The sequence below is a fragment of the Monosiga brevicollis genome, genomic scaffold (genome assembly GCF_000002865.3).
Source record: "Monosiga brevicollis MX1 MONBRscaffold_22 genomic scaffold, whole genome shotgun sequence".
Classification (NCBI taxonomy): Eukaryota; class Choanoflagellata; order Craspedida; family Salpingoecidae; genus Monosiga; species Monosiga brevicollis.
In genome coordinates this window covers 528525-541586 of record NW_001865059.1, presented here as the reverse complement: position 1 = coordinate 541586, position 13062 = coordinate 528525, and the positions used below count along the sequence as shown (strand labels likewise).

General features: G+C 55.6%; 5 protein-coding genes across 5 annotated transcripts; 2 read left to right on the top strand and 3 right to left on the bottom strand.

The window, feature by feature from the left end:
* Window positions 1–270: 270 nt before the first annotated feature.
* Window positions 271–1531, bottom strand: MONBRDRAFT_27937 (uncharacterized protein; the record flags this gene model as incomplete). Its single annotated transcript, XM_001748297.1, has 4 exons — window positions 271–729; window positions 817–1141; window positions 1224–1315; window positions 1436–1531. 4 exons carry the CDS (start codon window positions 1529–1531, stop codon window positions 271–273), a joined length of 972 nt encoding a protein of 323 aa, XP_001748349.1.
* Window positions 1532–1755: 224 nt separating this feature from the next.
* Window positions 1756–2922, bottom strand: MONBRDRAFT_38281 (uncharacterized protein; the record flags this gene model as incomplete). The annotated part of the gene is made up of 3 exons (XM_001748296.1): window positions 2706–2922; window positions 2247–2552; window positions 1756–2138 (listed from the first exon to the last, which is right to left on the bottom strand). The coding sequence occupies exons 2-3, from the start codon at window positions 2383–2385 to the stop codon at window positions 1756–1758; spliced, it is 522 nt and encodes a 173-aa protein (XP_001748348.1). The 5' UTR covers window positions 2386–2552; window positions 2706–2922.
* Window positions 2923–3682: 760 nt separating this feature from the next.
* MONBRDRAFT_27936 (uncharacterized protein) lies at window positions 3683–6222 on the top strand (the record flags this gene model as incomplete). The annotated part of the gene is made up of 10 exons (XM_001748372.1): window positions 3683–3788; window positions 3836–3909; window positions 4007–4118; window positions 4211–4275; window positions 4391–4531; window positions 4644–4821; window positions 4909–5136; window positions 5234–5408; window positions 5920–6034; window positions 6151–6222. 10 exons carry the CDS (start codon window positions 3683–3685, stop codon window positions 6220–6222), a joined length of 1266 nt encoding a protein of 421 aa, XP_001748424.1.
* A 47-nt stretch (window positions 6223–6269) lies between these two features.
* Window positions 6270–8448, bottom strand: MONBRDRAFT_38279 (uncharacterized protein). The gene is made up of 6 exons (XM_001748295.1): window positions 8206–8448; window positions 8009–8092; window positions 7745–7890; window positions 7338–7613; window positions 7053–7142; window positions 6270–6937 (listed from the first exon to the last, which is right to left on the bottom strand). Exons 1-6 carry the CDS (start codon window positions 8237–8239, stop codon window positions 6347–6349), a joined length of 1221 nt encoding a protein of 406 aa, XP_001748347.1. The 5' UTR covers window positions 8240–8448; the 3' UTR covers window positions 6270–6346.
* Window positions 8449–8999: 551 nt separating this feature from the next.
* Window positions 9000–12721, top strand: MONBRDRAFT_33666 (uncharacterized protein; the record flags this gene model as incomplete). Its single annotated transcript, XM_001748371.1, has 12 exons — window positions 9000–9165; window positions 9317–9440; window positions 9584–9730; window positions 9821–9997; window positions 10101–10148; window positions 10287–10357; window positions 10436–10581; window positions 10674–10841; window positions 11031–11569; window positions 11687–12100; window positions 12202–12401; window positions 12478–12721. The coding sequence occupies exons 2-12, from the start codon at window positions 9333–9335 to the stop codon at window positions 12719–12721; spliced, it is 2262 nt and encodes a 753-aa protein (XP_001748423.1). The 5' UTR covers window positions 9000–9165; window positions 9317–9332.
* Window positions 12722–13062: the final 341 nt, after the last annotated feature.

Genomic DNA, 13062 nt, shown 5'->3' with positions numbered 1-13062 from the left:
CCCCCCCCCCCCTGAGATAGCTGGCTGGGCCGGCGCCTTGTTTCCGTTTTTGCTTGTTGTTGTTCTTGTTTTTTGGCTGATGTTGTTTTGCTGTCGTATAACATAACCGGTGCTTTGCAAGCTAGCCCTGTTCCCCTTTACATTGAGCTCACGACTGCACTCTTCGTTTTTAACTAAATTTTGACCGAATTGATGCTGCCAACGAAATGGCAGCTGCCTTTGAGGTTGGTGTTGAGACGTCTATCCTGAGAGGGTGCGAAACGAAACAGGTCACCTCTTTCGAGAGCTCCGTGTGACGCGGCGGCTGGTCTCGGGAGGGGGTGAGGGTGCTTGGGTTGGCTCATGTTTTTTGGGCGCAGGGCTGGGCTTTGCCTTTTTGGTGACAGTGGCCGATGGCGCGCTCGTGGGTTTGGTGCGCTTGCTTGCTGCAGTGGATGAGGCTGCAGCGGCTGTGGGTCGGCTGGTGCGGTTGAACACGAGGCGACTGTCGGTGCTGGCTTTTGCGTCATATTTGTAGTTTTCGGCATTGAAGGCACGCAGGTCGCCGAGGGTCTTGGCCTGACGCTGGGCCATGTGGCGCACAAACAAGCCCCTGGCCCGCTTGGCAAAGACGCTTACGACACGACCTGCCTCTTGAAAAACCACCTCAACAACCTGGCATCCCTTCTCTTGGAGCACCGATGTGTCGACGACTTTGAAATATTCTTGCGAGGCGACGTTGACCAGAATCTATGCGACAAAAGAACGTGTCGTGAGCGCTGGCACGGAGGAGCTGATCAGCCAGCAAGACCACACGGGCCGCCCATTTCGGCTGACCTTGGACGGGGTTTTGGCAACGCGCTCGGCCAGCCAGGCGGAAAGGCCTTTGGCGGCCCAAAATGCGTAGAGGTCGCGAGTGGCATCCACGGGCAGCTTGGTGCCCATTTCCAATCGGTAGGGCTGAATGAGATCGCACGGACGCAACCCGCCATACAGGCCCGAGAGTATGACTAGGTGCTCTTGAAGGTGGAGCTGTGAGGCTTTGTCCAGTGCTGCAAAGTTCAGTCCTCGAAAGGCTGGGCCATCAAACGCGAGCCCGCACTCGCGAAATGCACCCGCCGCTGCCTGAGTAGCCATGGTGTGGGAACGCCAAGACTGATACCTGCCAGAAAGGAATCAAGGCATGCTCGCATGAGTGTGGGCATATTGATGACCGTTTTGCTCAGAGGTGCCAGGAATCTCACCGCTGCCGATTCAGCTGAGCCAGGTTATCGCTGAGGCCCATAAGCTTCTTGAGATCGCCGGCGGATTTGCGCTTGAGCACGTGAATTAGCGACTATCCGCGCATAAAAGGACCAATACAACGGATGGGTTGAATCATCGAGGCGAGCGGGCTGCTGGCGATCGACCCAAAGCAGCCGTGTGGACTTGCAGAAGCTGCCACCCTGAGCTTTACCTGGCTGGCCTCGAGGAAATGAGGCTGACTCGTGGTCGGAGCCTCAACCTCAGAGTCAAAGTCGAGCGCCTTGGCAGGTGATAGAACAGCCAACATCCTGACGGTGACCCATCCAGGTCATGGACGCCTCGAAAAGCGAGAGAGGAAATAAAACACGAAAAATATGTTTTTTCGTGTTTTTTTGGACTTTTTGAGTTTTTTTTTTTTTTCCTTTCTCTCTCTCTCTCTCTCTCTCTCTCTCTCTCTCTCTCTCTCTCTCTCTCTCTCTCTCTCTCTTTTCTTCTTCTCTTTAGGTCTCTTGATCAATTGGTGGAACAAGATCAGACGGTGCTTTCGCGATGAGTCGGGTCTTGGTCGCTGCTGGACACGGCGGCCACTGTCAGCGGTGAATAGCCTGGTGTGATGGAAGCAGGGGTGTACGGGCTATATGCGGGAGGCTGGGTGCCATTCGTGATAGAGGGCGGCGCAGCCGCGAGGGAAGCCAAGGCCATTGGGGCACTTGCGGGCGTGGCAGTATTGATGCTGCCACGACGGGAGGTAGCTTCTTCATAGGATGGAAGAGGTGGTGGCCGTTCGTTGATGTCAGTGACACCCAAAGAACGATCGAGACTTTGCACGCGAACCCGTTGCGGAGATCCGGCCGAACGATTGGAATTTGAAGTACCAGACGCAGAAGCGTCATCAAGGGTTGACGCTGTTGTGGCTGCGGAAGCAGAAGGGCAGCACAGGGACAGGGACATCAGAGCAGTTCAAACCAAAATCAAAAGAAGATTGCAGTTGGTGTGAGGGGCGCGCAGAGGCCCCGGCGTACCGGCGAGCAAGGCAGCAACCGGCGTGGCCGCTGAGTGAGGGGGGAGCGGATGCTGAAGGGCTGTGTCGTAGTCTGGCACTGCCTCTGGCTCGGCATTGCTAGAGACTGAGTCATCACTGTGAGCAGCGTCATTGGCCATGCCATTTCGCGCAGCGTTGGCGGGTGGCGGTGGGTTTCGCCATGATCGGGACCGCCGAAAGCGAGAGCGGCGGCGCGACTGGCGTGGTGGATGGTGCCATTCTCGTCGTTGGCAGCAGCCTTCGTCCGAGCCACACTTGCGACACAAATAATTGATGACCGGGCAAACTGTCGCCAAGCCAAACGAGGGTAAACGCGAGTGAAATTGGAACGATAATAAAAATTCAAAAGGCACGAGCAATGAAAAGAGCAAGCGGCCAGACGAGAGGACCACGGCGCAACGTCTGGGGCGCATCATGTCATCGACAGGGGGCAACGTACGACAGCAAAATCCAATCAAGACGCCGACAATGATAAAGGTCGTGCCATTCCTGGTGAGACCACCAGCACAACAGGCCGTGGCGCAGCCGCGGTCGTCAAAGTCACAACAGTTGACGAGGTGTGAGGGGTGATTACTCTTGGCATCGGGACAAGATCGATCGGCCAGAATACCACACTCAGGCTTGTCTGCGTTGCAATCTTCTGCTCTGACCCATTCTATCGCCAGCGACCAACCGCACACCATCAGCCAGGCACAGCGGGCTAGCAAGCAGGCCAGAGGGCCCGGAAACAAGGCTATCGCGTCATCTTATCCATCTTAGCCATGGGCAGGACATACCAGATACGGCGGCCATCGTAAGCAGGATTACCGCTATTCTGCGACCGTGGGTCGCAGACCTTGGGGCGCGATTCATGATTGTGAGTGACATTGGCACGCAATAGACTGGTGCTTGAGCCACGCCCACATACACAAAGCACCGCCAAGCCTTGAATTCGCGCGTCGATCCCGATCAACCACGACCGTGCGGGCACCTCATTGCGTCCTTGGAGTTTCTCTGTGGTACTGCAAACCCCTGCCAGCGCCAAAGCGGCAAGCGTGACGTTTTCACCCACGAGCTCAAGCCAGCAATCGTAGTCGAAGGCAGGCAGGCAGGCAGGCAGGCAGGCAGAGGGAAGAGGGATGGAAGGAGGCGACGAGCGGGTCGGGGAGGAGAGAGAGGCCAAGACGAAGAAGAAGAGGAGCTCCGCTGCTCTGCTCGCAGATAAAAGTAAAATACATTTCAAACAGGCTTTTCACTTCCTTCTTGCTTGATAAAAAGTAAAATACATTTCAAACAGACTAACTGCCTCCTCGTCCTCAATGGGAAAAGTAAAAGTAAAATACATTTCAACTTTCTTGATAAACTTCACTTCCTTCTTTCTTGATAAAATAAAAAAAGTAAAATACATTTAGCACGGGGGAGGCGCAGGGGGATTCAATGGGTGGCGGCGGAGTGAAGGAGCGGGGCGAGAACCCGGTGCCCGGGCGGTGCTGCTTCTTCCTGGAGAAGAAGGGCCGCTTTTGTCGCGTGGAGCGGGTCAAGGGTATGTGTGTGTGTGTAGCATCTTCTCCTCGGTGTTTGGGCATGCAGGCGGGGGTGTTTGGCTCATGTTCGCATTTGCGATAGATTCGCGCTTCTGCGGGCAGCACGTGTCTGATGCCACGGTAGGAGCCCGCTTTGCTCCTGTCGGCCCCTCTTTGTAACAACAAATGTCAAAGCACGGCTCAATGATGCTTCCCTGGTGTACGCTTGCCGTGGCAGTTTGTCCCCTGCCCCTACAGTGGTAGCCATCAAGTGCGAGCCGACTTGCTGGAGCGTCACCTTCGCAAATGCAACGATCGCCCCCGCCCACCCCCGGCCTGGTTTAAGCAAGGTACAGGCTTGCATGTTGCACGCCGCCGAACTGTAAACCCGTTGATTAACAACCCATGTCGGGCTTGCCCGTATCAACGCTGGCTTTCCCAGACGTGAATAATCTTGCAGCCACCACAACCAATGGACCTTTTGCGCCCGCCCCACTCCTCAGCGAGGTTGGTGCACATATCAAGCCTACGCTGGCATGGGCACCGCTGCGCGAGTGTTGCACCCAACCGGCCTTTTTTTTTTTTCTTTTTCCTTTCACCAATGATGGATCCAACTGCGTAGATTGATGCCGCCACGCTGCAGGCTGTAGCTGCGCTGATCAACGTGCTCTATGACGAGGGTCAAACCCAACTCGGGCCCATTACCGTCCACTCCGCTTTGCACCCGGCCCATAATGCCATGCTCGATGGCACAGAAGCCTACGTATGCGTCTTGCTTTGCTTGGGAGAAAACCAAATGAACACAGCCAGAGACTTTCAACACATTTACACCCGCGAGTACACACGCTCACCCGATCTGCCTTTTGCTTGACCAGGGTGTAACCCGACGCCACGTTCAACAGAACAGCAGTCTCTCCCGTCTCATTACCGACGATGGTGTGCCCGATCAAGACACCTCCAGTGCACTACCACCGCTGGTCGTAGAGTTTGGCGCCGGGCGGGCCCACCTTTTGCACTGCCTGCGTCACGCCCTCGGCTGGTCGAGCCCGGCAGGTACGCCTTGAAGCCATTCTAGGCACCAAAAACAACCTCTCATACCTGGTTCGCTGTTTTAATCCAATTGCTTGTTGTTTACACTAGCCTACTTGGCGTTGGAGCGCGATACCATCCGGCTCAAAGCCGATCGATATCACCGGGCCCGACCCGAGCCTGCCGTCTCTTACTCTCGCTTACGAGCAGATATCGCCAACGTGGTGTTGGCAGCCACGGTTGATGCCCAACCCCCTGACGTGTCGACCACACCCGCTTCCGCAGCCCCACTTCGACCGCTCGTGGCTTGTTGGAAGCATCTCTGCGGCGCCGCAACAGGTGTGCCGTACTCGCAACAACACTCCTCCTTGCCCATAGTTGGCTTGCCCCACACGATACAGTGTCGCTGACCCTTTGAAATGCATGGGACGCATAGACTTTGCCATTCAAGCCATTGTCCATTACCAGGCTGCTGGCGGTGTGCTCCGACATGTCACCGGAGCCACTTGCTGCCATCATCGCTGCACCTGGGGGACATATTGTAATCGACCTTGGCTTGAGGCGCATGGGGTGACGCCGGATACCTTTGGCATCATGACTCGCATGGCCACGTATGTCTCTCTCCCACCTTTTTCCTTTTGCTTCCCCGCCCTCTTGCCCTTCCTTCTCTGTTCTTCTCACTCTCTCTGTCTTGCTCCCTCGTTTCTCCTCGTGCGCGCTCCATGTAACTTTGATTCACAATGACTCTGCCCCGACTGCTTAGATGGGCCACATTACAGCTGAATCGAGAAGAGCCACAGAATAAGAGAGTAAAGAAGGGTGATGACGTTTCTGCGCCAAGGGCAGCGATGGATGATGGTGTGATTATTGCTCATGCGCATTCAACCCAGTCTCCGGCGCACGGATCCGTCGAAAACGATGATCAAGGGCAACGCTCTGCGCGCCCCGAAACCGCGGATGTCGAGGACGAGGGTGACGACGAGCATGGTGTCCTGGTTGCCCCTGAACAAGTCGAGTCTGCAGCTCTCAAGTTTGTACCTCTGCCTTCATTGCATCTTTACTCGGTGATCTGTGCGTTGGATCCATTTTACGTTGTGTTTCTGCTCATTTGTGTTTCCTTAGAATGAATGTGACAACCGCACAAATGGTTGAACTTGGTTATCGGTGCAAGCGGGCGCTTGATTACGGCCGTGCTTTGTATCTTCGGGCGCAACTAGGTGTGCCGCTATGTTTGGTGGTAAGTCGTGATACTTCATATGTTTGATTGACCCCCCTCAACTCGCATCAAAGACCCGAAGCTTTAGCAAAATTTGACTGCGTGCTGCTGATGGCTGTGTATTCACGTTTGCGTAGGAGTATGTGGACCAAAAGGTAACGCGTGAAAACGTGTGCCTCACCTCCCGCCAACCAGGAGCCAAAACTTAAACCAAGCGACACCATGTCCTTTTCGGCGCTAGCATGCAAACTCGAATGATTTAATTTTAAATTCATGTTCAAAAAAACAAAAGAAAAATCCAAAAAGGCAGCGCGTAGAGCGCTGCGTTGGGTCTCAACCCAGACGCATACGAGCCAAATAAGCCTCTTCACCGGACAACTGCAGGTGAGCAGCACTGCCAGACGCGGGTGCAGGAGCCGAGGAAGCCGGTGGTGCATCTTGTGGTGCGCTGGCTTCGCTGGACGGCGGCGGGGGGCCGCTGGGAGGTGGGGGTCCGCTGGGCGGTGGGGGTCCGCTGGGCGGTGGGGCACTGGTCGGCGGAGGTGGCGCGCCCATGCCTGAGGGAGGTGGCATGCTGCGCGGGGGACCCATGCCACGTGGTGGCATACCGCGAGGGGGTCCCATGCCCATACCCATGCCCATTCCAGGTGGTGGTCCCATGCCCATGCCCATCCCGGGTGGTGGGCCCATGCCCATGCCCATGCCCATCCCGGGCGGACCTCGCATGGGGGGCATGCCAGGCGGCGGTCCCATGCCCATGCCCATGCCCATGCCAGGTGGGCCCCGCATGGGAGGCATGCCAGGCGGCGGGCCCATGCCCATGGGTGGAGCGCCCATTGGAGGCGGGGCGCCCATTGGAGGCGGGGCACCCATCGGTGGCGGAGCGCCCATCGGTGGACCACCAGCCGCATTGTCCGAGAAGAACTACCACCAGCAATCGCGGCGTGAGCATGAGACACTCGATTCCAATTGCATGGACATTTAATGTCATGGTCATTCCACTACCAAAAAAGAGTAGAGGACCAAGTGCCGTGCTTACCTGGTTTGGAGTTTGTTGTGATTTGATGATGGGGTTTTGAGCGGCAAGCATGCGTTCGGCCTGTGAGCCGTGACGCTCGCCTTGGGTATCCTATCACGTTGAAATGGCGCGCCAACAGAGTGAGTCCGATGCTCTGACCAGGTGTATGTCACATGCCATGGCTATGCCCGTGGCCACGCGTTCAGGAGGCTTTGAAGGAAAAAGATCTTGCTGCCCTTGCTGATCTAGTTCCAATTCCTGGCTAATTTGCACTTTGGAGCAACGTTTGCACGACGGGGATCTGACCTTCTTGTAGGCGTAGGTGACATTGATGGGTCGATTACAAAGGTACTGCTGGTGCATGGCCTTGATGGCGGCGTCCGAGGCCTCGAAAGTGGCATAGTTGATAAAGGCAAACCCCTTGGAATGGCCAGTCTCGAGGTCGCGCATGACCTTGGGGTGCTGCAGGATGACTCCAAAGGCCGAAAACGTGTCGAAGAGCAATTTCTCGTCCACCTCGGGTGCCAAATTACCAATGTAAAGGTTGGCGCCCACCTCCATGTGTTTGGAGTGAGAGGCCGACTGTAACACATGACGCGAGAATGATGAGCCGTGTGTTGCAGCAGAACAATCCCAAAAAGTCGCAAAGCCCAGTCGGCGGCAGGAGGATGCCTGCCTTTGAAATGATGCCAGCGAGAGAAAGAAAGACGGACCTTGTTGACGCGGATGGGCTTGCCGTAGACGTTGATCATGTTGAGGATTTTGAGGGCATACTCGGCATCATCCTCTCCCAAGAATTCGACAAAGCCATAGCTCTGGTGTGCCCCTGATACGCGATCCTTGGGCATGTGCACGCTGACTGCAAGCATTGGGTCACGGGACACACGTCAGTGGAACTGCGGGGACGGATGGGAGCGCGGTATCACAAAGAGCCGACTGTTTTCAAAGACCAAGCGTGAGCACAAGTGTCGTCTCACCAACGGGGCCGGCCTGCAGAAACAACTCCCACACGAGCTCCTCGTCCACCTTATCATCGAGACCACCGACGTACACGGTCGCGTCTGGCCGAGGTGAGAGTGGTAGCAGGCGACAGAGGTCAGCTCCTCGATTCACAGTAAGACCAGTAGAGAGAGAGGCAATGAGCTCCGCATAGGTGCAAGTCAGTCGGGCGTACCTTGATTGCGCTCTTTGAGCACGACGTTGGCCATTGTGCACGGTGCAGTTGAGCAAGGGTGCTTGAACCGTGGTCAGTCCCGACCAACCAACCGATCCGCAAAAAAAAAGCACCGAGCTGACTGCCCGTTCCGTGGCCTATCACCTAACAGGCTACCAATACAACGGGGGCTGCCTGTAGCTGCACCCAGGCAAGACCGAGCTCAAGCAATCGACGCTGCCGGCGGGTGGTGGCACAGACACGTTGCACGCCCTGGGCGAAAGCAGCCAGCACGCATTCAGATGAGAACAACAACGAAGCGTGATGCGAAAAAACAGCGACGCGCCAGCCAGCCCACAGCCAACCCCAGGCCCGCGCTGCTCTACCCAAGCTGGTCAACAACCCGCCATGCCCCCAAATGCACCAGCCCCATGCGGCTGCCACTTTGATATCAGAGACCAAGTCTGTGTGTGCGCGCGCTGTGTGTGTGTCTCTCTCTCTCTCTCTCTCTCTCTCTCTCTCTCTCTCTCTCTCTCTCTCGGCCCTCTCTCTCCCCTCTCTCTCTCAGCTCTCTTTGTCACTATCATTTCACACAGAAAAACCCTATTCTACCTAATACAAAAAAATACTAGATCAAGAGAGAGAGAGAGAGAGAGAGAGAGAAAGAGAGAAAGAGTCAAATTCTGCTGACATTATTGTCAGACAATCAATAAATAAAAGTGTGTTCGTTTCTATACTTTAGTGTGTAGCATAGTGTAGCATTTAACAGACTATCGCACGGTACGATTGAGGTCATCCAACGACGGAGCACCACCTCCACCTCCTCCTCAATGGCATGAAAAGGGCAGCGCGCCACTGGTCCCTGTCTGGCCCTCCGTCTCTCTGTCTCCCTGCGCGCTTTTGATGGTGGAGGGGGTGTGGTAAATGCAGTGTGCAGGGGGGATATTGCGCGATGAGCTGGTTGGCGAATAGCTGGATACTGTGCGATGCATGGTCGTTAAAACCCAGATTCATGGCGATGACGCGCGGCGGGTGGCTGCTGTGATGTGTCGCGCTGGCTATGCCCCCCCCCCCCCAGTGCCTGCGTGTGCTGTGCTCAAGCTGCTGTGCTGCTGCATGCATGCTGTATTAGACATTAACCGGGAGAAATGCGGTTGCTTCTCCTCTGCCTGGCCCTGGTCCCCTTGGCTGCCGCCTTTTATGTCCCTGGCGTTGCCCCAAAGAGCTTTGAGGATGGCGAGCGCGTCGACATCAAGGTTCGGTCCTCCGCTCGCTCGCCAACCCCCAGATCAAAGGCTCGACATTAATCTTCCTGGCCTTGAACCGCTCGCACGGGCACCGCATCTGCTCGTGCCTCACGACGCTTCTGTTTTCGCCCGTGCCGCCATGCGTCTGCCAGAGCGTCAAGATGACGAGCAGCAAGCGGCCCAAGCTGCCTTACCCCTACTATTTTTTGCCCTTTTGCCGCCCCACCAAGCTGCGCAACGCCCGTGAAAACCTGGGCGAGGTCCTGCGTGGTGATCGCATCACCAACACCCCATACGAAGTGCGCCCTCCTCCACACATGCGCACAGCGCCACGACAGCCAGACATGCGTTGTCGCGACCTTGACTCATCTGCTCTGCTTGCTCCCCAGCTTTACATGAACCAAAACGTGTCCTGCCGCCTCTTGTGCCGCGGGGAAAATTACCTTGCCAAGTCCTATTCCGAGGAGCAGATTCAGCGCTTCCAGCGCTTCATTCGCTCCGAGTACCGAGTCCACTGGATCATGGACAATCTCCCCGTCGCCACCAAGGTCCACTTTGATGGCTCGGTGAGTCACACACTCTTTTTAATTGCGCTAAGAACCGCCGCTCTGCCACACCCTCGCAGGTTGTACCTCACCCTCTCATGTTACACATGACAACCCGTGATAGGATCGCTACATTCGCGGCTATCCCGTAGGCTTTGTCGACAAGGTCAAGGTGAGGCTTTCTTCCCCGCCCTGCTTCTTCTCAACTGGGTAGCCGAGCAAAACCCAAAGCCTGCTTCCTGGGGTCGCACGGCACAGTTGGGCCTGTGCAAAGCAGCTAACATCATCTCTTCGACCTACTGGGACCTAGGGTGTGCACCTCTTCAACCATGTTGTCATTGTTGGCAAGATTCACCCTATTGAAGAAGACGGCGTCATCAAGTACGAAGGGGCTCGCCGATGACCTTGGCTCACGTAAAATACAAACACTGACATGGCCCGGGGCTTGTATCATCGTAGGCACCGCATCGTTGGTTTTGAAGTTCAAGCGCGCTCTGTAGATGTGCAACGCTACAACGGCAACGTCGGTGATGCCGAGGACATGACCTGCCGAATTCAGCCTCCCTCAGAGACCAAGGGTGGTCTTATCCTCGACAGCAAAGCCAGTAAGTCGAACACACTCGTGAAGCGCGCGCTGCGCTGCCCGCCCCCTTGTTCCCACTTCTCACAACGACGTATTCTGCTCAACTCTTTGCAGTGCAAGGTTCAGACACGAAGAAGCAGATCATCTGGTCGTACTCTGTCCAGTGGCAACCCAGCGACGTGGCATGGGCCTCGCGCTGGGATACCTACTTGAGCACCGATGATCCCGAAATCCACTGGTTCTCCATTATCAACTCGCTCGTCACTGTTCTGTTCCTTTCTGGTACGTTGCCGCTCTTTCGCCGTCCTTCTCTGGCGGCCACTACACGGTGGGAGGGGGGGGGGGGGGGGGAAGCATGAAGAACCCCGCGCTTTATGGCCTCAAATCGAGAAGCAAGATGTGTTCTTTCTAGACTTGTTGTTGATTTTCATATTGTTTTGCTGTTTCTTTTTCGATGTTGTGCGTTTTCAGGTATCCTTGCCTTTATCATGGTGCGCACGCTGCGTCGCGATATTGCCAAGTACAACGAGGAGGACAAGGAAGAGGCGCTGGAGCAGACGGGCTGGAAGCTGGTGCACGGTGACGTTTTCCGGCCACCTCGCCACAGCCTCTGGCTCACAGTGCTGTATGGCACTGGCGTTCAGCTGCTGTGCATGGTGTCGAGCTCCATCGCACTGGCCATGTTTGGCATGCTCAACCCCTCCAACCGTGGCTCGCTCAGCACGGCCACCATCCTCCTCTTTTGTTTTTTTGGTGTCATTGGCGGCTTTTATGCCGGTCGCATGTTCAAGACATTCAAGGGTACCGCCTGGAAGGAAGCCGCCTTCCTGACCGGCATCTCCCTGCCCTCCATCATTTTTGGCGTGGCCTTCCTCCTCAACTTCTTCATCTGGGGCCAGCAGTCTTCGGGCGCCGTCCCCTTTACCACCATGATTGCGCTTGCTGCTCTGTGGTTTGGTATCTCTCTGCCGCTCGTCTTTGTCGGCTTTTTCTTTGGCTTTCGCAAAGCGGTATGTGACCACCGCCAGCACCTGACACCTCACAGCATTGGCCGACAACGCCTCCTCACCACCATGCGTTGAATTGGATCGTGGTCTACCGGGGCCGTGGAACGCGTTCCGAGATAGGCCTACGAGCACCCCTCGCACACCAATCAGATCCCACGTCAGGTGCCCGACCAAGTGTGGTACATGAATCCGATTGCCAGCATGATGCTGGCCGGTATCCTTCCTTTTGGTGCCGTCTTTATCGAGCTCTTTTTCATCTTTAACGTCAGTACCAATGATGCTGCCGTCACACCACTGCGCACGTGTTTGCGTGTATTTCGATGCAATATCTCACATGCACCTGCCTCACCCCACTCTGATGTGCGCCGCCGCCTTGCCACTGACCGGGCTTATGTGCGCGACATACCCCCACAGGCCATCTGGGACAACCAGTTTTACTACCTCTTTGGCTTTTTGTTCCTCGTCTTTTTCATCCTGCTTCTGTCATGTGCCGAAATTGCCATTGTCATGAGCTATCTTCAGCTTTGCTCCGAGGTGCGGCCATGTCACCTGACCCACTGTTGGCGGCGTGCTCACGCTGTGGATGCTTTCTGGCCGCTCGTCTCTCACCGTGCGCACGTGGATGTTGTACCCAGGACTATCACTGGTGGTGGCGCTCCTTCATCGTGTCGGGGGGTGCAGCCGTTTATGTGTTTTTGTACAGTGTGTTTTACTTCCTGACCAAACTCAAGATTGATGACACGGTGTCCACCATTCTTTACTTTGGCTATAGCCTGATTATGGTGCTCGTCTTCTGGATTGCCACCGGTACCATCGGCTTTAGCGCCACTTACTGGTTTGTGCGGACCATCTACGGCTCCATCAAGATTGACTAGTCAACTGCACAGAAAATTGCCCTCAATCATCGACAGCATGCCTCCAAAGGCAACGCCCACGCCTGTTGTTGAGCGCCTACTTCCTCGTCTCCCCCGCTTCTCTTTTTGTATTTTCTCCTCTCTCTCTCTCTCTCTCTCTCTCTCTCTCTCTCTCTCTCTCTCTCTCTCTCTCTCTCTCTCTCTCTCTCTCTCTCTCTCTCTCTCTCTCATCCCTCCTGCGAACTCTCTTGCTCTTGCTCCTTCTCACTACTCTCGTGTACAGAACGTGTGCGCATGGTAGCGTGAGAGTTTTGTGGCATGTGTCCCCGCCTGGGCGCCAACCTGACGCTCTCGTGCGTTCTCGTCTGTTCTGTTTCTATAGTCAGCCTCCTCTCCCTCTCTTTGTTTCAGGGACCTCCAGCACCCATCCAAACGTGCTCCTCCAGCACGGCATCACGCACGCACACAAACACACACCTGCCTTGCTTGTGCCTCTGCTGCTGTGTGCCATATCAATCAATCCAAGTTTTACTTCACATTTCAATACACGGACATGTACCTCTGTGCATGAAAGGTCAACAATACAATATTAAGTACACACCATTAGGCGCCCACATGACTGCCCGGTGCGACCCGGTATCA

Bases quoted from the DNA above. Each gene is read 5' to 3' on its own strand.
- MONBRDRAFT_38279 (XM_001748295.1), bottom strand. From the start codon at position 8,239: ATGGCCAACGTCGTGCTCAAAGAGCGCAATCAAG. The intron at 7,891-8,008 runs GTGAGACGACAC...CAATGCTTGCAG, and splicing joins TCTGCAGGCCGGCCCCGTTG to TCAGCGTGCACATGCCCAAG. The intron at 6,938-7,052 runs GTAAGCACGGCA...TGCTGGTGGTAG, and splicing joins CACAACAAACTCCAAACCAG to TTCTTCTCGGACAATGCGGC.